Source organism: Ailuropoda melanoleuca, chromosome 1, assembly GCF_002007445.2.
Source record: "Ailuropoda melanoleuca isolate Jingjing chromosome 1, ASM200744v2, whole genome shotgun sequence".
NCBI lineage: Eukaryota > Metazoa > Chordata > Mammalia > Carnivora > Ursidae > Ailuropoda > Ailuropoda melanoleuca.
The window spans coordinates 151,129,721-151,153,680 of record NC_048218.1 but is presented as its reverse complement, the minus strand read 5'-3'; the positions used below and the strand labels follow the sequence as shown (position 1 = coordinate 151,153,680).

The 23,960-nt window shown below is 37.7% G+C and overlaps 1 protein-coding gene across 4 annotated transcripts in view; it reads left to right on the top strand.

Annotated features, from left to right (window-relative positions):
* Window positions 1-297: 297 nt before the first annotated feature.
* Window positions 298-23,960, top strand: part of THSD7A (thrombospondin type 1 domain containing 7A) — a 427,484-nt gene continuing 403,821 nt past the window's right edge. For all 4 annotated transcript variants that reach the window (XM_034668383.1, XM_034668378.1, XM_034668381.1 and 1 more), the window contains exon 1: window positions 298-935. In XM_034668383.1, the coding sequence (XP_034524274.1) occupies window positions 767-935 (169 nt within the window). In that variant the 5' untranslated portion in view covers window positions 298-766. The remainder of the gene's footprint in view (window positions 936-23,960) is intronic.

The window sequence follows — 23,960 nt, the reverse complement described above, 5'->3', positions numbered from 1 at the left end:
AAGTAAAGAACTCCACTCTTTCACTCTGTTTTTCACATCTGATCATAAATACTGCTCCTCACGTCAAGTAATTCAGAAGCCACCGCTTAAAAATACATTATAAACACTGATGCTTTGTGTAAATACACACTAAGAATAGCATGCCACTAGATCCAGCGTTTGACTCCTTGGATGACGATGAATTTCAATGCCTGTTATTTGTCATGCTGAAGCCTGTCGGGTGATGATTCTTTTTATTGGTGTATCCTTCCAAACATATTTCATCGCACCATGTGCAAGGGAGTTCTTTGGGCGGGCGTGTTGGATCGGGGTGTCCCCTCTCCCCTTCACTCCTTCCTTTCTTGCCCTGGCGCTCTCACCGCCTCCTGCCTCCAGCCCCCTCTCTCTCCTTTTCGGCTCACGCCCCCCTCCTCTCTCTCCAGCTGGCGACGACGGGGTTGCGCTGCCTCCCAGACCTCAAGGACCTGCTCAGTCAGCTGGGGCCCCCTGTGGACGGCTGCCTCCCTCTCCGCTAGGACCTGCCACTCTGCGCGGAATGGCAGCCGCAGCAGCATCCCCGCCAGCGGCGGTGGCGGCTGCAGCCACGGCCACCGCGGACGCTATTGTTCCCTGGTGTTAAACGCGCTTTCCCTCCTTTTCATCTGAAACGAACAATAGCAGGAAAGAGCTTTGCTTTCTGTACTCTTTGGGAAGACGGTGTGAGGGCAAAGAAAAATTCCCTGCCACCCGCGTTCCGGATTCGGACGCTGGAGCGGCAGCGGGCGGCATGGGGCTGCCAGCGAGGCGCTCTGCGTCCCGGAGCCCGGGCGCTGCGGGCCCGCGCCGGGGTGTCCTGCAGCTGCTGCCGCTGCTCCTGCTGCTGCTGCGTCCGGGAGCCTGCGGGGCTGCGGCTCAGGGCGAGGCTGAGGCACCCACCCTGTATCTGTGGAAGACTGGTAAGTGGGACAGAGTTCTCCCCTCTTCTCATCTTCGCGTCTGGGTCCATATTACAAAACTGCTGGGCTTCAGGAGGGACCCCTGCGCTTCTTGAAAGCCCGGGTGTCCTGGGATCTTAAGGTAAAAACTATGATTACTAGGAAGCAAATTAGGTCATGTCCGGTGCTATTAGGAAAGAAAAACCTAACAACTAAGAGGCATTAGTGAGTCACTGGAATGATATTTCTCTCGCAGCTCTGTAGTTAATGAGGACAACCAACACCGCACTTTCATAACGAAGTGCGTTTTTAACCTCTGGGTTTTCATTCTACTAGGAGTTTCTTAAATATATTTCCAGCAAACAACAGGCAAACAGCTTCGAGCCGCTCTTTATTCTGTCTTTAGGCAGTTTGCTCAATGCCATGATATATGTGGGCATAGAGTTGAATTTAAATATAGCTTTGTGATATGTGGGACACGTGGAAACAAGCCAAGCGAGGGTAGTCCTAACAGTTAAAGTCAAATGGGGCTCCAGTGATCTCGCGCAGAGGGTGTAAAGACCAATTCTTAATGAGTGAATTGCGCGATTTTTAAAGTGCACAATTTTAAGGATGTTTAGATTTAAACTTTTCCTGCCTTGAAAATTCTTCTGCTTTGTTTTCAGCCAACTAACAAAAGCAGTAACTAATTGTGCCTCAGAACCTCCAGGCAAAGTGCTGACGAGAGGTCCTGGTGGGACAGTGACAGGCAGGAAAACAATACCAAGTGAGGAATTACTCCCCTGTCCCTAGTGGCTCTTTTTCCCCCCTCTAAAGGACGCGGGGAATTCTTCAGCAGACCTGAAACTTGGCATGTTTATAAGAATGAAGTGAGAAGCATTATTCCTACTGCTTAGAGGTAGGGCTCAATTAAGAGTTTCTTGGCAATGCCTGAACATTAAGAGAAGGCTGTGATAGAAAGGAGGGAAAAGGTGTATTTGCCATGGGATTGCAAACAAGTTACAGAGTGGGTCTCTTTCCTGGCTTCAACTGTCTGTAGCCCCCTGCTGCAGACAGGTTAGTTTACTCTACAATTACACCGCTATTCTGAAATTTTAAAGAAGTTGCGTCTACCCAGCAACGTAGCGAGCAGATTGAACAGAAATTTATTACAAGCCAAAGTACCTAATTTGTCTCCAAATGTTGCAAGAAATATCACACAGGCTTTTAGAAAAGCCATTTGGATGTTAGCATTAGCCATTCTTGTTAACACTGGAAGTTTAAATATTAGTTGATTAGTGGATGCAGATGAAATCATATTAATTTATTTCAACTTGAAACGAAGAGTTGAAGACCTCCTCTAATTTAGCTAAACCCATGATTTTACTTTTCAAAGACTCGGTCATAACAACAAACAGTAATCAAACTATAATTTGCCATTAAATGGTATTATTTGGATGCTTGGTAAGAGCTTCTCGGGTAAGGGTTGGGCAAAATAGTACTTGCCTGGTTGAAATTTGTGCTATTAAAGTAAGAAAAGCCAAGCAGTAATTCAGATCGAAGAAGAGTGTAGGCAACATTCACTGTGCAGCATGTGAGGTGCCAATATATGTCAACATAAATGTCATGGTGGGAACACAAGCCAATAAACCATTTAAAATAATGGAAAAGTCTCAGGAGCAAGGATATGGAGACCTTGGTTCCAGTGCCAGTTCCAGCTCTTGCTAGCTATAGGGACGTTGGCACTTCACTTAACGTTTGACCCCTAGTTTTCTCAGCTGCATATAAATGTGATGATACCTTCTTCTGACCATTCTTAGTGTTATGAAGATTGAATGAGTGAGTTATGAAAAAGTAATCTGTAAATTTCAAAGTTATGTGCGTGTGCAAATACAAGCTAGCATGATGAGGATGATAATGACATCCCTTTGGTAATCGTCCTCGGTTTGATGGAAAAAAATGAATTAAGCTGGGGAGGAAAATAATGACATCTTCATTTTTTTTCCAGGCAGAAAGGAGGTTTTACTATTTGTATAAAGAAATTGAGAGTTGTTATAAGAACATGGTAATATTTAAAGGGGAGGGATATACTGGAAATGAAAATGTAGAGGTGAAAGAATCAAAAGTGTGTATCACTTGAGGAAAATAAAGAGTCAGGAAGAGAATTGGGAGAGAAAATGAGGTGAGACTGTTCAGGATGTCTATTCCAATAGAATATGCTTGGTCTTGGTATAGCAGATTATAGAGAGTCACATTATTGGTCAGATCATTGAATTACAGGGATGTAATAAAAGGATAAAGAACTAGGACAGGAACTCTAACACTGTGTCTATCACTGACAAGCTGCAGAGCATTGGCAAAGTCATTTAATGACTTGGGTTCTTGGTTTCTGAGTTTGTAATATTCATTGATTAGAAAAGATGATATATAAGGGCCTTTTCAGCCTTAATATGTTTGATATATATGTATACATCTGCACATACCTACACCATAGTACACATATGCACATACCTATACCATAAATACATATATGCATATATATGCCTAGTTTATTAACATGTATACATGTAATATATATGTACATATTACATAAGGTCTATAATACATGATATATGATATATAATATATAGAATATGAAAGTTTACATATTATATGAGTTACTGAGGACTCACTGTGTGAGTTATATGGAGTCAGTGAGGTAGAGTCTGACTAGGCTATTGTCATCCCTTCCTTCAAGAAATTCACAATTGAACAATACTGTAAATATACAATTACAACCTGGTGTACCATACTCATGAACAAAACACTGTGACAGTAGGGATGTTGTGTAGCTGATAAAGGGGGCTGTGGAGAGTTTTATTTTTTTTTTTTTATTTATTTATTTTTTAAAGATTTTATTTATTTATTCGACAGAGATAGAGACAGCCAGAGAGAGAGGGAACACAAGCAGGGGTAGTGGGAGAGGAAGAAGCAGGCTCATAGCTGAAGAGCCTGATGGGGCTCGATCCCAGAACGCCGGGATCACGCCCTGAGCCGAAGGCAGACGCTTAACCGCTGTGCCACCCAGGCGTTAATGTTGATTGGGATTTTGAAGGATGAGAGCTGAATTATTTTTTCTCTGGGAGGCATGGAGGTCCATTTCAAGGAGAAAGAAGGGAGAAAATGAAAATGAAAGGCACAACAACATTCTTAGGTCTTGAAAGTACTGCAACTCAGGTCTAGGATCTTTGGTGGGAATGAATGGATATAATGCCAGTTTGATGGGTTGGGGAAGATTGTAAGAAAACCTTCAAACTTTGGTAAAGGGTCTGGAGCTTAACCTCTAAGCAAGTGGAAACTGTGGGAAGCTTTGTGCAGAGGATTGACATACTCTTTGCCCATAATGGAGAGAGATGAGTGAAGAAGCTGGGATTCAGTAAGGAGAGGGACTGACAGGCAAAGGGGAATAAAACTAGGATCACAGAAGTGAAGAGTGAGTAGAGGAGGGCTGGGGGTTACACTTCAGAAGTCTTAGCTTTAGAGTGTAGGGACCTCTGTGCCATGGAGAGGAGGAACTCATCCCGTGAAAATCTCCATCATATCTATACCCAGTTACTTGAGACCAGGAATGTGAAAGAAGGAAGAACAGGTTTCCTGGGGTTAGAGAAGAAGCATATCAATTTAATTAGCTATACTAAACTTGATGTAGTAATCCATTCGGATGAATAAATCTAAGGGGAAAACTAGCGGTTAAATGGGTAGTTTAGGAGAGAGAGGCTGAAAGCGTAGGCTTGGATTTCAATAAATGTATGATATTTCAGAGCATGGTAGTTGGAGGGATCATTTAAAGAAGAGAAATGCTGAAAAGAGGGGTGAAGATACTTCACAGAGAATATTGAGATTTAAAGGGCCACTGTCAGGACCCGGGGAAGAGTCAGAGAAAGTGTGGTCAGAAAAGGTCCAAGGAAAATGACAATACGTGCTAAATGAAAGATATCTTATGAAGGGGATGGTGGCAAAAAGTGTAAAACGTTTCAGAAAGACTGGAAAGGAATTATGAAATATTTCATAAATGATCACATGAAAGGGGGAATTGGTAAGATACCTAACAGGGTGTTGGGAAAGGATGTTTTAACTGGAGTGATAGAGATATAAACTTATTTGAATAATAAACAAGATAATGGAAAAAGTATAATATTGATAAAGTCAAATAACCCAGAGGTATTCAAATCACCACTGTGCTGTTTTTTAATAGTGAAAACCCCAGAATAGAAGGTGTTAAAAATATTTATTAAAGTACAAAGATTAAAAGTTTTAATACTTTGTTGTCACTTATTTGAAGGATAGCTTTCCTTTGTGTGAATAGTTGAAAAACAGATTTCATACACACTTATTAAAGCACTTATTATTGGAAGATAATTACTGATAAGTGTTAGTTTTTCATTCTTTAATATTCTAGGATATGGAATTTTTTCAATAATAATTATGGCTAATATCTACCTAGAAATTCTAAATTAAGAGTATCAGTGCGTTGAATAAAATGTGATTGACCTAACATGAGTAGGACAGAAAATAGTGAATACCTCTAAATTCTATCAACTTCTGTCACAGATATATTTCAGAAAGGTCTTAATGAAATAATTGAATTTATTATTTTTTAATTGCTGTCTAATTGATGTACAGTGTTAAGTTAGGTTCAGGTGTATAATACAGTGATTTGAGAGATTTATACATTAGGCTATGCTCACCACAAGTGTAGCTACCCTCTGTACCATACAATGCCAGTACAATACCATTAACTATATTTCCTGTGCTGTACTTTTTATTACCGTGATTTGTTCATTCCATAACTGGAAGCCTTTATCTCCCACTCTCCGTCACCGTTTTGTCTATCCATTTACTCCCTCCCCTCTAGCAACCATTACTTTGTTCTGTGTATTTATGGGTCTGTTTCTGCTTTCTGTTTTTGTTAATTCATTTGTTTTTTTTAGATTTCACATATAAGGGAAATCATATGGCATATGTCTTTCTCTGACTTATTTCACTTAGTATATTACCCTCTAGGTCCATCCATGTTTTGACAAATGGCAAGATCTCATCCTTTTTTTTTAGCTCAGTAATATTCCATTGTGTGTGTCTATCTACACATACACACACACACCTTCTTTATTCATAGACACTTGAGTTGCTTCCATAATTTGGCTATTGTAAATAATGCTGCAGTAAACATAGGGGTGGGTATATCTTTCTGATTTGTGTTTTTGGGTTCTTTGGGTAAATACACAGTAGTGGGATTGCTGGATCATTTGGTAGTTCTATTTTTAATTTTTTGAAGAATCTCTATACTGTTTTCCACTGTGGCTACACCAACTTATGTTTCCACCAACAGTGCATGAGGGTTCCTTTTTCTCCACATTCTCACCAATACTCATTATTCTTGTCTTTTTGATTCTTGCCATTCAGGTGTAAAGTGCTATCTCATTATAGTTTTGATTTGCATTTCCTTGATGATTGGTGATTTCAAGCACCTTTACATGTGTCTGTTTGCCATCTTGGTATGTCTTTGGAAAAATGTTTTTCAGATCCTCTGCCCATTTTAATCAAGTTTTTGTGTTTTTTGGTGTCATTACTTAAGTTTTGTATATATTTTGATTATTAACCTCATCAGATATATCATTTGAAAATATCTTCTCCCACTGAAAGGTTGGCTTTTCATTTTGCTGACGATTTCCTTCACTGTGCACAAGATTTTAATTTTGATATAGTCCCAAATTGAGTTAATTTTTATAACAATGAAATTACATTAAAATCCAAAAAATAGGTGAATCCAAAGATTCAGGTGATTAGGGTATTTATGGGTGAGTTTTTTCTCTCAAGGAAATTACTTTTCACATTAAACACTTTGAACTAAATTCATCCAATGCAAGGCAATACTTTTAACAACAATCACTGTGTCCTTTACACAGTTATCCTAATAAAAGTGTTTGGTACTTCACTTGTGCTTAATTTGGAATGTGACACAGTTTGCTTATTAAATGGAAGATAAGGATGGAGCAGGGTGGACAGATTATGGGCATCAGTGTCAATCCAAGTAACATGGATCACAATACTGTATTTTATCCATATTATCAAATTATTTCATCTCCCTGAATCGTTTTCTTTCATCTCTAATATGGATAAATAATATGTATTATATAGAGGTTTTCTGAGGTTTGATTAAATATGGTTGTATATGTAATGTTCTGGTGGAGTGTTTGGTATATATGAGAACTTCAGTGAATGGCAGTTTTTAGTATTGCTATAATTCTGTTGTATAATACAATGGCTACTTAAGTGTAATGACCTGGAGCAAGTCCAGTAATGTGCATTAACTCTCTTGAAATCATTTTTTTCCCTGGTAAATACACTGGAAATTATGAATTGATCTAGTTACAGTGTTAGATATTCCAACAAATTATAAGGGAGGCAGCACTGGGGAAGGGGAAAAACACAGACTTTGGGATCAGAAACCATTGTTTAAATCCACCTCCACCTGACTGGTCAAGTTACGTAAACTCTGATTTTGTTTTGTCACCTTAGAATGGTGACAGAATTTCTGAAGTGAGAGGCCATTTGCAAAGTTTTAACAGGTAGTAAATAGAAAGTTTCTAGTACAGTGCCCTAAATATAGTAGATATTCAGAACGTGTTCTCTTCCCACTCTTTATCTTTTCCTCCCCTAAAAATGACATAACAAAGAGGAATTTTATAGATTGAACACATTTATCTGTTTTCTCCAACCAAGGGGCACCACGAAAAACAAAACAAGTCTTGGAAGACAAGTTGTTTTGCAACAGGCTCGTCTTTCTTATTAGTTTGACGGTTAAATGTAGACACCATGGACCAAAGACCACAAAAATATTTTGAGCAGCAAATTCAGGGTGAATTATGTAATTAAAATTCTTTATACTTAGTTTTGTGCTGTATTTCAAGGGATTGCTCAAGAATTGGAAATTTCAGGTTCTTGAAATTGTCATCAGTGCCTTCCAAATTAAATGTTTCACAGAATTGTTTTTATGCAATTTTTAATTTTACATGTTAGATGATCGTTTAAATATGTTTTTAAAAGTTAGTGTTTATATCTTGTTTTCCTGCCCCTCTTTCTTAGCGTGCATAACACAGTGTTCAAAATTCATTAAGAGCATATGGATTATTTGCATCAAAAAATGAAATGCTCAGGTGGTTTTAGGAAGCTATAATATCTTAACAGGCTGTGGTAACCTAGGTCACTCATTATGCAAATTATAGGTAACAACCTGGTTTGCAGAATACTAGAAGCCCAAATTAGGGCTGAGATTGAGTGTTACCCAGCACCACATACCCAGACTCTTTCTGACCTATGACTACAATATAAAAAAACTGGCCTGATGGCAGTGGGATGAGATGCTGACATTCTGACTAGATTATTGGGGGTGTGTGGTGTGCCTGGGTTCCTTTTCTAAGGAAATTAAGCCTCTTGACCTCTCATGTAAGTCAGATTGATGACACTGGACAGTGAGATGTCTCTGGGAAGAAGATAGCAAAAGTCTCTGTCTGGTGAATATATAGAACAGGCTCTCTTGGAATTTCAAGAGAGCCTTGGAATTCATATAAAGGCACATTAGAATGGTCCTTAATGGAAAAAACACTGGGGAAGTGGCATCTGGAAAATATATCACAAGAACATTATAGAATGTGAGTTAGAGGTGCCAATGAGTCATGAGGTAGAAATTAAAAAAAATTTTTTTTCATCAGCACTTTATGCTTGACACTTTAGAATGCATTGAAATGATGAAAAATAAAGGTATTTGCTTTTAATCCTAGGGTACCCAAGCAATAAGAAAAACAGTATTTAGGGGAAGTGATAGAACAATTAAAAATATGTTGGGAAAGAGTAGAGGTAACATGGCAGTACTGAAAAGAGTGATACTAGAAAGTAATCCATCTACTACTTCTGATATATAACTGGACCTAACCAAAAAGATGTCCTTTCAACTTCCAGAAGCACTATTGAGCTAATTGATATTTTGCATAGTTACCAGGTGAAATCATAATCTCTAGGGTGTCATTTTTACTGTATCAAAGTTATGCTATGATAAAATAAATGAAATAAGGAAATATGGGGAAAAGGCACATATGTTGTTCTTTATATAGACAATAATTTTCTTTTTTTTTTTTTAAGATTTTATTTATTTATTCGACAGAGATAGAGACAGCCAGCGAGAGAGAGAACACAAGCAGGGGGGAGTGGGAGAGGAAGAAGCAGGCTTATAGCAGAGGAGCCTGATGGGGCTCGATCCCAGAACGCTGGGATCACACCCTGAGCCGAAGGCAGACGCTTAACCGCTGTGCCACCCAGGCGCCCCATATATAGACAATAATTTTCAAATGACCATGTAGTTGGGTAATGTTGAAGGGGGTCTCTATGTCCCAGGAGCCATCAGAGAGAGATAGCTGTACAGAACTTACTGAGTGATGTTTTTAAATTCAGAAGAAGGTATGCGTGACTGTAAAGACTTGGGGAGAATGTAAGACATTATAAGAGAGAGCAACACAACAAGGGAAGAAAGGTGAAATCAGACAAATCATCCTTTAAAAATTATTCATTTAAAAATCATTTTTTAACAGGCTTTATTTTTTGAACAGTTGTAGATTTACAAAAATTAAGCAGAGGGGCGCCTGGGTGGCTCAGTCATTAAGCATCTGCCTTCGGCTTAGGGCATGATCCTGGCATTCTGGGATCGAGCCCCACATCAGGCTCCTCTGCTGGGAGCTGCTTCTTCCTCTCCCACTCCCCCTACCTGTGTTTCTTCTCTCACTGGCTGTCTCTCTCTCTCTCTGTCAAATAAATAAATAAAATCTTAAAAAATAAAATTAAGCAGAAAGTACAGAGTTGCCATATACCTCTCATTCTTCCCCCCTAGTATTTCTCCCTAGTATTGACATCTTGCATCAGTGTGGTACATGTGTACCATCGATGAGCCAGTATTGACATTATTATTACTTAAATTTCATAGTTTATGTGAGGGTTCAACTACTCTTATACATTCTATGGTTTTGGACAAATACATAAAGACGTATATCCACTAATACATGAATCCACCGTTATAGTATTATACAGAGTAGTTTCACTGCCCTAAAAGTCCTCTGTGCTTCACCTATTCATCCCTCAACCCATCCCTCTCTCCTCCCAAATCTCTCGTAACCACTCATCTTTCTACCTTCTTACGTCTCTATACTTGTGCTTTTTTTTGGAATGCCATATAGTTGGAACCATATAGTATAAAGACTTTCCTTCCACTTACTAATTACACATTTAAGTTTCTTCTGTGTCTTTTCATGGCTTGATCTCGCATTTCTTTTTATCACTGAGTAATATACTGTTTTCTGGATATAACAAAGTTTGTTTATCCATTTACATATTGAAGGACATCTTGGTTGCTTCCAAGATGTAAACATCTGTGTGCCGGTTTTTGTGTGGATATGTTTTTATCTCCGTTGTGTAAATACCAAGGAGTGCAATTGATGGATCATATGGTAAAGAGAATGTTAAATTTTCTGAGAAACTGCCAAACTGTCTTTCAAAGTGGCTGTACCATTTGCGTTCCCACCACCAAGGAATCAAAGTTGCCGTTGCTCTACGTCTCTGCTGGTGGTGTCGGTATTTTGATTTTTAGCTGTTTTAATGCACGTAGTTATAACTCGTTGTTTGCATTTTCTTTTTTTCTAATGACATCCGATGTTGAGCACCATCTTTTCATCTGCTTGTCATCTGTATGTCTTCTCCAGTAAGGGATCTGCAGTCTTTCCACCACGTGAGTCGTAGCAAGAGCAGGAAGAACCCTCAGGTGATGGAGTTCAAAGTCTCAGTCTAACCTGTGCTGCCCCTGCTCCTTGTTGCCCTGATGATAGGACTCCTACTAAAAACAAGTATTTTATAAAGAGAAAATACACATGGAAATTAAGTAGAAAATAAGCAATAAATGGAGATGGGCCTACATTTTTTCATTCCGCTTAGAGGGGAACACCTTGGGAGAGAGTTTGATAGTGATAAACAGGGGTGCCTGGGTGGCTCAGTCGTTAAGCATCTGCCTTCGGCTCAGGGCGTGATCCTGGCATTCTGGGATCTAGCCCCACATCAGGCTCCTCCTCTGGGAGACTGCTTCTTCCTCTCCCACTCTCCCTGCTTGTGTTCCTTTTCTCCCTGGCTGTCTCTCTCTGTCAAATAAATAAATAAAATCTAAAAAAAAAAAAAAAAAAAAAGAAAGTGATAAACAGTATGTTGAAGAGGAAGAAAACGGTGTGATATATTAAAGGTTAAATGGAGCCATCAGGCTTGTGAGATTTTCAAGTGCGCTATGCACGCACTTGGTCTCTAGCTGACTAGGGTCTGGTGAATCGTGTCGTTGCGTATGTCCTTTTCCTTGCTCTTCCGTGGAGGCTGGCAAAAAGTTGATGTGCAGTATTCACCCAAACTTCAGGGAAACAGTGGAAGTCTTGTGTTCTGAACTCCTGGTAAGTTGACCTGGGAACTGAGTTGTCAAGGCAGCCTACTGCTTACCTTGCTCCCCTCAACCTTTCCACAGACACAGAGTGTTGAGCGCCCCCAGAATGGAGGGGGGGTAGAACATTGGCTCACAAGTGGATAGTGTGTGTGCATAAATACAGTACACTGCCCAGGGAGTTAACCTAGGACTCCGTTGAGAGCTTGATGGAAAATAAATTTCCCAAGCAAATGTATTGAGCATAGGCATTGATTATGTAGTGGGACTCATTGAACTCATGGTATATGGTGAATGCAGGATGTTCTAATTGTGCCACACTGGATAAAAAGTGGTCCCTTGGGTCATAATAGCAATAGCAATAACAGCACATACTGAGTGTTGTAGGTGGATGTGTTTGCAAGTATGTTCTATAACGTGCCTGCTAAAGAATGGCATCAGAATACAAATGCCTATATGGGTTTCACTGTTTAATGATTATTTTTTTTTCTCTCTCAAAATCAGCGCAACTATACATGTCAGAGGGGTCCATCCACTCTATTCAGTTACTTCCCCATGACGGTGAAAGAGATGAGTTGAAAAGAATGGAAGCCATAGCTTGAAATGAAGGAAGGATTGGTTGCTAAGTAGTAAAATGTATATTTATGTGTATTTGTGTAATAAATGAAATGTTCCAAAATCAACTTTTGAGCCACATATGAATCTTGACCTCATTTTGTAATTTGTTGAGAATATGAATTCTAATCTCTGTGTCTTTCGTCCCTTAGCCATGCCATATGTCTGATACTAGCATCTCCTTCCTCACATGATTTTAAAGGTGTCTTGAGACAAAACTGCAAAGCACCTCGATGGTGTCTGGGTCATGTCCGTACATCAGTAAATGTTGTCTTTTACTGTAGGTGTGAACCGCAGAGGCCTCACAGAGATAGTTTGTCTCAGGATCTGAGTCTTTCTTTCTCTGCATTCTCATTCTTCTTCCTTCTTGGATCTGCACATGCATTCAAGCTTCACTGCATCTGGCACTGTTCTTGCCCCTGCTGTTAGGGCCAGTTCAGAGTTGCCAAGCTCAGCTTTGCTGTTTGCAGAGTTGTTCAAAGTATAGTTTTAAAATACAGAGACATTCTGCCTCAGTGTTTTATTTTTACTTGTGATTGTGCATATTTTTGCTGTGCAGGAAATGCTGGAGGTGTGACTCTTTAAGTAGGTCTGTGCATTCCAAAATTCCTTTGTGTGGAAACACCTGGGATTATTCTTGGCAAGACTTTCTTGTTCTGTGATGCTGTGAGTGAGAGTGCAGGAAGTGTACAGTGAGAGCTGAGGTATCCTCTCTCAAAGTCCTCTTTCCTAAAGTACATACCCCATGTGTGTGTGTGCATGTGTAGGTCACGTATATGCTCTGCATATGTGTGTGTATATACATATCCTACTTATACGTATATAACTATGTATGTATATACATATCCTACTTATACGTATATAACTATGTATTTATATACATATCCTACTTATACGTATATTAACTACGTATTTATATACATATCCTACTTATACGTATATAACTACGTATTTATATACATATCCTACTTATACGTATATAACTATGTATGTATATACATATCCTACTTATACGTATATAACTATGTATGTATATACATATCCTACTTATACGTATATAACTATGTATGTATATACATATCCTACTTATACATATATAACTATGTATTTATATACATATCCTACTTATACATATATAACTATGTATGTATATACATATCCTACTTATACGTATATAACTATATATGTATATACATATCCTACTTATACGTATATAACTATGTATGTATATACATATCCTACTTATACACCTCCAGATTTCAGAATCTTCTGTAAGAAACTACAATGTTTCTCAGCCTGGAGGAGTGATATTCAACTGTTATGTGCCCATTACAGCTTGCTTTATCTGTACATTCTCTAAAGTTGATGTACAATTTGTATGCTTCTGAAAGAATTATGGTAATAATTTAATGCATCATTCCAAGCATACTCATGCACACACATGCGTCCATACCCAGATGCATAAATGCATGCAGCATAGCAGGCACGTCCAAATAGCACAGTCGTTCACGGCTAAATTACTACACAGGACTTCATCATCTATCTGGTCTTATGGAAGTTATTATACCACCTCAAACGTTACAGTGACATTAAAGTGATGACTTTTAAAAATATGCATCATTATGAATACTTTGCACTAAAAATATTATACAAAAAGTTATGATAATATTTTATTTTAGAAAATTTTGTTTCAAACTTGTTGCTCATCAAGAACTTGCTCGTATAAAATACCTTAATATGTAAGTCCTTGTATTACCTTCCACCAATTTATAGCTTTTAGTTTAAGATCCTTTTATGTCTAACCATCTTCCTGTGTTTGTCAGTTTGGTGCCTGACAGTATCTTAAAACTGCAGTGCCTGCACAAATTTCCAAGAAGTACTTTGCTTCTAATAGCCTCTGCCTGCCAGCATATCCATGAACATCTTTTATATAAAATATTCGTTGTAAATCGTTTACATTGATTATGATATCAGTAAGGCAGTACTGGTAACAGACCCAGATGGCATAATACGTATTAACTATTGTTTTTTTGATAAAGGTGGCTTCGGTATATTAAAGGTGTTTCACTGTACAGTATTTTCAACCTAAGATGGGTTTTTTGGGGTGTAACCCCATCATAAATAGAGGAAGATCTTTATATATGTGTTTGTGCATACATTATGCACACTTATATAAACCATATTGTATTATACTATGTATATGTGTATTATATAAAATGTATATATTTTTTCCTGTAGGAAACATAGTTCATTCAGAGCCACTACATTGCACAACTTCAGGAATCTAGTCACAGTTAGGTTACCTTTTCTTCATGTTTGTGTTGATCAGTTTACTTAAGTAAAGCTGGCAAGCACTGAGTGCCTTTTTTGACCCCAAACTCAGTGCTGGGGAGCAAATGTGAATAGTGCATGGGCCTGCCACTCGTGAAGTTCTCTGTCATGTGTAAATAAGTTAACTCTTGTTTAGGTAATGTACTGGAAAAATAAAAACATAAATATATGTGGAACAGAGAAAGGTATTATTGTCTTACAGGAGGAGACAGGAAAATAAAGATTTCATAAAACTCAAGTTTGAAAAATAAACAGCTTACAAAATGGACAAAGGCTATATAGCTAGATGGAATTCTAGGCAAAGTGGAGCTGCTGTGAAGAAATTAAATGGAATGTGTGTTCACGGACAGTAAGAAGTTGGAGGCATAAAACACTGGGAAAGAGGTGGGATAGGAAGAAGGGTGAGTGTGTGTATGGAGAGCCGGTAGGAGAACAGTGCTGAGTGGGACACAGTAAGGAGCCTGGCTTTTGTTTGGCTTATGGAATCTAGGAGCCCAAGTCTGTTTAGTTTGATAAACTACAATAACATATCTGCAAATGTTGTCATGTGAATTGATAAATTTTAGAAGATTGTTAGTTTTGTAAATGAACTATTACTGTTCTCCTTGAAAACTTTCTATTAGAAAGTTAACGATAATTAAACATAGCTGTTTCAAAGGTAGAGGATCCTTTCAGGTTTGTATATAAGTGTGATTTGATTTTTTTTCTCTATAGTTTTGATTAGACCAAAGTGAAAAGAAGAAAACCTTACATCCATGTAGTATGTCTCTGGTGGGGTGAGTGACGAGAGCATACATGAGTGGAGTGGACCAGGCATGGTGTAGAGCCTGGTTGTGCTCGCTCTTCTCTGTGTGGGCTTGGCTAACTGAAGAAGCAACACTTCTCCTTTACCCTGCTGCAGATCTATCATTTGCCATCATTTAGAGATGGGGTTCACTTTTAAAAGAAAATATCATAAGGTACAACACTGTTGACCACATACAATATCTAGTGAGCCGCAGTTGGATTAGGGGCCCCCCGTTTACAACCTTTGCCGTGGGCGATCATGTGAGGTCTTCAAAAACCTGAGGCTTAAATAGAGGGGTGGAAAATATTTAAAAAGACACTTTTTCAAGTTTTAGAGAACGACTGCTTAGGAAATATGGAATGCCAGGATGAAATTGAAGTGTCCGGACAGTCCTGTTTGCAGCCAACATTGACATTTCCCTCCAGTTCCCTACATGCTGTGCTTCGTTAGTTATCATTAGTTAACGGGCCCTGTGGAATGAGAGAAGCTAGCAGAAGAAAGGCATCTGCTGCCCTGGGCTGGTGCATGTAATCACAGAAATACAGCAAAGATCATAGGGTTCAATCGCTCTATAAAATGTGTCTTCTGACAGTTTGCGGTGGGGACTACACATCTCTAATGGGAGACTCATCAAAATGGATTTGGATTTATGGAATCAAATAATCCATAAGGAAGGCTTTGACTGCTGCTAAGATACATTTCACTCCCTGTCTCTCACTGCAAGATTTAATGTAACTTCTTCAGTTCCCTTGGCTTGTTTTATAAGAGAACTGGCTTTGAACTGCTTCAGCGTGAATATTCTGCAAGAAGAGAATAAATATTGTAGAGCGGTCAAGGTGGTCTTTTAAACTTGGTTGATCAAGCACTGCAGCACCATGTATGTCCCTGATGCCTCAAATCATGATGGAAGTTTTCAGAGGTTTCAAGAACATTCTTCTCTAAGTAATTTTCTCTCCTGATAGAATCATCCAGAAGCTAAATTAATTTAATTTAATGAAAAATGTGAAAATTAGAGGAGTGATTCTTGTACTCTATCATTATAAGTAAGATGAATCTTCTTCGTTGGCCATATGCTGAATATTGGACTTGCTATCACAGAGTCATTTGTTTAACAACTTGACTGGGTATAAGAGTTGTGTATTCAACATCACAATCAATTTTAGAACATTTTCATTACTCCCAAAATATTCTGAACCCCATAGTCTCTCAATGCTTGAATTCTCCGATTCTAGGCCCAGTCCTAGGCAGGTACTCATCTACTTACTATCTCTATATATTTGCCTATTCTGGACATTCTTTATAAATAGAATTGAACGTTGTTTGTTTTTTTGTTTCTGGTTCATTTTACTTAGCATGTTTTCAGGGTTCATCTGTGTGGTATTGTGTATCAGTATTTCATTTCCTTTTATTGCTGAATAGTATTCCATTATGTAGATATACCACATTTTATTCATCACTTGATGGATATTTGGGCTGTTTCCTCTTTTTTGGCTATAATGTATAATGCTGGTTTGAGCAATCATGTAGATGTTTCTGTGTAGGCATATCTTTTCATTTCTCTTAAATATATACTTAGGACTGGAATTGCTGGGGTTATGGTAGCTTTATATTTTGTGATTTGAGGAACTCAGACTGAACTATATATTTTTTTTAATTCAGCACAGCACAATAAATATTGTGTTTTCCAGTAATTTCAATTATGATGTAATTGTCATTCAAGAAAACCCATTGAAGTTTCCATAAAGATATAATTGTGTAATTAGAAGGTAAGTAGTTAGAAAATACAGGAAAGTGGTTTAGGAGACCCAGTTTATAAGAATAAAACACATTTAGGAGGAAAATATGCTGAAGTAGTCATGAGCACACTTAATAGGATACCTACAAGGAGCTCCTTTTGTTTTTGGCTTTGTTTTTTTTTTTAAAGATATATTTATTTATTTTAGAGAGAATGAGAGAGCGCACACTAGCAGGGGGAGGGGGAGAGGGAGAGAGGAAAAGAGAGAGCAGACTCCCTGCTGAGCGCAGAGCCTGATGTGGGACTCCATCTCACGACCCTGATCATGATGTGAGCTGAAATCAAGAGTCATATGCTTAACTGACTGAGCCACCCAGGTGCCCTCCTTTTGGGTTTTCAATCTGATCATACAGTGAAGTCTTCAGTAAAGGGAATACAAGTAGTAAGGATGAAGGAGCTGTATGACTTAGAGGCTGATTTAATCACATGTATTTAACATGCACAGAGAAATCAAAGTGATACTAATGAAAAATTCAGATGTTAATGCAATCTAGAAGTTGCCCATTTGGTTTTTACATATAAGTGGATGTAATAACAATACCTGCTTGTGTTCTCATGGTACTCTGAGTTCTCCAAGCGCTCAGAGTACATGTTCTTTTACTAATTCTCACAATTTCTTCATTAATATAGCATGAGAAGTAATACACGTCTCCTTTAATGAAAAGAGTAAACTCAGGTACCTAAAGCTAAGGGATTTAACCTAAACCACACTCTTATTATAAAACTAGCAGCAACAACAAACATTTTAGTATCCTAGATACACTAGTATTTTAATTCAAGAGGGAAATAGGGAAAGTTCAGAAAAATTAATCTTTGGTTATATAGAGTAAGGTTCAGATATTTAAATTAGCATTATATGATATAGATTATAGATAATAACAGAACTTTTGTTTTAATACTTTCAGACAAGCATAGGTAGATAAATAATTACATGTTTGTGTTTTGATAAATATTTTGACTTTGGTATCTTGTTTGAGCATTTGACAGTGTTTTTGAGATTTTAACATTGATTTTCATAGCTTTCTTCAATTTTGTGGCATAGAATAACATATTTTATCTAAACAACTTATTGGCCTATAATCAAATAGAGATATATTTTCATATACCATGATGCAATGAATCTTAACATTGAAAAGTATAAAGAGCTGCTTCAAGTCATAGCTCAGTAATTAGTTTCAGTATATTGATGTTCTCCTTTTTTTTTTTATCCCTTTTTAAAAAAGTGTTGCATAGATTTAAACTGTGGATTTCCTTGGCAGTATAACACAGGAGTTTATACTGAACACCATGTAACAAAACATCCTAAATTCTTTTTTACTTTTCCCAAATATTCCACAGCACTTCTTTCTGTTTGTCTCCTGCTCACTTGCTTTCTCTGTCTTGCATACACACTTAAACATCTCATTTATTTTTCCTATGTAGCCTCAAATTTTATTCACTCTCAAAGTTCTCTTCACTAAGCTCTTTCCCTTGTCTCCCACCTTCCAGGTCTGACCGTCTGCGCTGTGTTTTGGAACAGTATTGCAGTTTACCTTTATTTTCAGAGGATCATTTTCCAAGTACATGAACTGACAAAATTTCTTGAATAGGAATGTTATCAACAGAAGTGCTGACTTTTGCAGTGTCCTGTACAGGGAGACTTGCATTCCAGCTGTAGTTTTCCCTGAAAAAGACAAAGTAAACACCTGCTGGCATCATTATATTTGTCTACAGGCAACTAAACTATGATACATTCAGTGTGGACTGCTGTATCGGATACAGCTGTGAAATGAGCTAAAATTTATTATTGAAAGTAAAAGAACTAGTGTAAATTTATTCTAATGAGATTCTTTGCAAACATTACAGTAAATAGGTTTTGGAAACATTTTCATTCTGTCTCTTGTCCTTCAAAAATGACTTTTCTGAAGATACTATATATCTTAGGGCATGTGATGAAAGAGATGAAAATTAGGATTGTCAGTATTCAGAGATTTATGTGGATAGGTTTTTCCTACCGCCGATGTGATAAGATTTTTAATTTGAGCTCAGACCTATGTTCATTTCTTCTTAAATATTGGACCTATATCAAAAGTCCCTCTTGACCAAGGGGACGACAAGTTAACTCCTAAATGCATCATGAACGCATTTTATTTTATTTTATTTTATTTTATTTTTTTTAAAGATTTTATTTATTTATTCGACAGAGATAGAGACAGCCAGCGAGAGAGGGAACACAAGCAGGGGGAGTGGGAGAGGAAGAGGCAGGCTCTCAGCAGAGGAGCCTGATGTGGGGCTCGATCCCATAACACCGGGATCACGCCCTGAGCCAAAGGCAGACGCTTAACCGCTGTGCCACCCAGGCGCCCCATGAACGCATTTTAGAAGCATTTTGCGCCAGAAGTATGAAGTATACTACCAGAAGCAATTTTACCCCTGAGGAAAACTTGGAGTATGTTTTCCATTTTGAAGGTTTTTCTATAACTTTTATACAGTGTATGCCCTTATTTTAAGTTGCCCTGTGCGTGTGTTTGTGTGTGTATGTATGTGTGTGTGTGTGCATGCGCACACGTACATGTGCACATTTGATAATTCTCTTGATTAATGTACACAGGAAATTTAGCATCTTAATCAAAATCTACTTAATGGACAGAAGAGACATTACACACAAAGTTTTAAAATATTATAAACCAATAAAATGTACTTAATACTAACATCATACTGCACATAATTTAATCTGTAGTTTATCATGATGTATAAATGTCTTCAAAACGTTGAAGTGCGCCAGAGTCTTGATTATGAACAAAAATGTATTGCTGTAATAGAGCTATGAGGAAGTACCACAAGAAATTTTTATTTGGTAGGGTGCCGAATTAAACCATATTTGATGAGTCTTTTCTCATTTAATTTTTTCATTTAATTTTGTACTTCAAAGGCATATTAAAAGTATTTTTCTGAATGACTTTCTACATTCAAAAATCTAGAGACCTATATATCCTACTCACAGTCATGCTTTTGAGAGTTGAAATTAAACCATTTGAGGGCTGTACTAATATATTCAGTGATTTTGCTTTCATATTCATGTATTTGGTATGTATCTTATTTTTTATGTCATATTAATGGATCTAGAAGAGAAAGAGAATTTTGAGGTGGAGACAAAGTATGATCTCATCTTTCAAGCAAAGGTATTCTCCCCTTTTTTCCATTCTATTTTTTTAAGATTTATTTATTTCAGAGAGAGAGAGCTTGCAAACGGGGAGGGGCAGATGTAGTAGAGAGAATCCTAAGCAGACTCCACACTGAGTGGGGAGTCCGATGCAGGGCTCAATCTTACAACCCATAAGATTATGACCTTGAGCAGAAATCAAGAATCGCATGCTTAACCAAGTCACCCAGCTGCCTCTCATTCCCATTTTGAAAGACATATTAGTGACATTAGCATAAGGTGTGGTGCCCTCTGAGCCTCTTTCTTTACTGCATAAATAATTTACTGAACTCTGCCCTAGATCCTCTTCTACTATGAGGAAACATAGACACATATGACTGGGTCCCTCAGTCACTGACAAGCTCATATTTTTGAAAGAGGTGCACACACGTAACTGTAAATCAATGTGATTGGGGCTACTGAGCAGGCATGTTTGAAGTGCTGTAGGGACACTGAAGGCAAAGGAATCAGTTCTGGGCTAGGGTAGGGCAAGGACCAGGAACGGCCTGCCAGAGGTGTCAATAGTTGAGCTAGTTTGGAAAGTATGAGTGAAACCCTAAGAGATGAGAGATGAGGGATTACACATGGTTAAGACATAGAGATGTGGGGGCGCCTGGTTGGCTCAGTCGTTAAGCATCTGCCTTCGGCTCAGGGCATGATCCCGGAGTCCTGGGATCGAGCCCCGCATCAGGCTCCCTGCTCCACTGGGAAGCCTGCTTCTTCCCCTCCCACTCCCCCTTCTTGTGTTCCCTCTCTCGGTGGCTGTCTCTCTCTCTCTCTGTCAAATAAATAAATAAAATCTAAAAAAAAAAAAAAAAGACACAGAGATGTGAATTAACCACCTAAATGGCTTTTGTATTCTAAAGAGCTCTCTCTGTACTTATGAAGGCTACAACTCCGTATTGGTATTCTCCCCAACTTCAGTGATTGCTCTCAGTTATAACTCTTGTCCTCTGTCAGGTGAACTTTTACAGAGAGTGAACTGCTAGGACCAACCCTTAGGTGTTAACATTTTTTTTTGAAAAAAAAAAAAGCATACTGTATTAATCCTTGTCATAAATTAATGCTGTGACTATTTCAAGTCACATTTAAAATGGTTTATTCAAAATTAATTTGTGTTTGGGTGGAGCTAAAAATTGCAGTATTTAATGTTATTCCGATTTGGTTTATAGTATTATAAATCTTCAAATGTTAAAGATGGTAAAATCAATAACTTGCTTTATACTTTTACCTTGTCTTATTCTTTCTTTCCATATCTGTATGGAAAGAAAGCAGACTTTTACTTGATAAAAAATACAGCAAATAGTTATGGTCCTCTTGATACCCAAAGTAAGTAGTATGTGGAAATAGCTTTCTCTCAGACACTTATTTGAGGCCATTATCTTGACCCGTAGCTGAATGCCAACTTGAAATATTTATGCAGATAACTTCCTGCTTTGCCCTTTCGCCACCTAACCCCTCACAGGCCTTAGACTAGGCTTGTATCATGTGATCAGTGTGGCATCTATCCATATGGCCACAGCCAACTACCATGTGCAATTTAGAAGGCCTGAGGGTGTAGCACAGAGATCCCACACATCCAGCTTAGAAAAAATGTAAAAGGGGCTCCTGGGTGGCTCAGTTGGTTAAGCTTTCAACTTTTGATTTTGGCTCAGGTTATGATCTTGGGGGTCATGAGATCGAGCCCTATATTGGGCTCTGTGCTGGGCATGGAACCTGCGTAAGATTCTTTCTCCCCCCTTCCTCTGTCTCCCCACCCTCCTTAAAAAAAAGGTGGAAGATACAGCTAGGAAGCATTGCTTTTATTAAAACACTTCAGAGTAAAAAGGCATTTAGCAGTGGTCACTTGGGTTTTTATCATGTTAGCATAAAACCTTGAAGAAAACAGATTTGAAGAAGGTGTGTTTTTATGTGTGTTTGAGGGAGAGAAAAGGGGAGGAAAGAGAGGGGGAGGAGGGAAACTGATTTCAGTCTGTAAAAATAATACTGTGTTGAGTATTAGTGCTGGTGAAGAATTATGGCAGAGGCCTAAGATTAGCAGTGGAAGGGAAATATAAAGATCCAAGGCTATTGGAATGGAAAAGTAGAAAACTTAAGACACAAATAGGCAGCTGAGAGACGAGTACTTGGGGGTGGCACCTGCATTCTCCTAGCTGCATGCTGGGCACCTCTTCTCTACCAGGTCTCCAGTCACCACCTAGTCCCCATGCGCCTTTCTTGCTTGCTTACCTTTAGGTTCTGAATAATGGTGTGTTTGTCCTAAATCACCAGTAGTGAGTTGATCATCCAAGAACTGTTTGGTAAAACCCATCTGTAGTAGCACTTCACATCTCACTCAATCATGCAGCTTTATTTTTCATGTAAGAAGCCTCACTGTGCACTCTAATTTATTTTTTTAAAATGATTATAAAAAAATAAATAAAAAATGATTATATACTGATAACCATTTGTGAACTCTTTAGACTAAAATTGAAGTCCTTTATTTATAAATCCTAATGTATTTCTTCTTGGCCGTTTCTTTGGAAAGATGAACTGTACAGTCCGTGTTCCAAAAGCTCTATATTTTGCATATGGAGTTATAATTCTTGGTGACTTTTAATAAAAAGTAAAATTTAGGTTTAACATACCCTTTGAAATTAATTTAAGGGGTTATTTCTATTTGGATATTTTCAAATTCTTTTCCTGAAATGAAAACAAAATTTATCTGTGGAATTTGCTGCATAAATTGAAGTTTGAACATAACTAAAAATAAATGTCTTAAAGATGTGGAGTACTGCCGCAGTTCTTGACCTGTAGAGTGCTGGTCAGCAGTGTAAGGAAGAGTATTCAGGTGATCATAGAGTGTTATTAGATTCTTTTTTTTTTTTCGCTTACAAAATTAGATGTACTGTAGTTATCACAGAGAAAACCTTTAATGACCAGTGTTGTGGATCACAAAAGTGTGACGGAACTGCTTTTGATTTTTGAATTAAGGTCAGAATAAAAATAATGACTGAATAGTTGGCCATTTTCCCCTTGCAACCATCTGAAATCATCCTGTAAGGCAAATATAATTCATATTATCCTATCACAAAATAAATTATCTATTAATTGCAGCCTAAACAAGTAAAATTTTTAGACCTATATGCTTTGCAAGTGCACCATATTTTTAAAATAGCAGTATATAAATGATGATGAATGTAAGCAGATGATAACTATTTCTTTTTTTTATTTAATTAATTAATTTTATTATTATTTTTTAATTTAATTTTATTATATTGTGTTAATCACCATACAGTACATCCCCAGATTCCGATGTAAAGTTTGATGCTTCATTAGTTGCGTATAACACCCAGTGCACCATGCAATACGTGCCCTCCCTACTACCCATCACCAGGCTATCCCCTTCCCCCACCCCCTCCCCTCTGAAGTCCTCAGTTTGCCTCTCACAGTCCATAGTCTCTCATGTTTCATTCCCCCCTCTGATAACCCACTATTTCTGAAAAAAATTACTGTGGCTTTTGATGTTTTAAATTGCACATGACTTTAAATTTGTCTTAAGCTTGAAATCAATATGATTTCTTTTGCGTTATAAATTATTTCTTATTGAACACTACATCTAAAAAACCAATGATGTATGTTGGCTAACTGAACATAATAAAAATAAATAAATAAATAAAAATAAATAAATTACTAGTTCATATTTTCAAACCACATGCTCAAATGCGAATTGGTAAAAATTATCAACAAATCTTTTCATCTGTGCATGATATAAGGAAGTTATATTTTCTAAAGAACCTTTAGAGATGTGTTCAAAGATTTTCCTAGTATTAGTTACAATATAGATACCACTAGAAGTCTGTGGAGTTTTTCGTTTATAT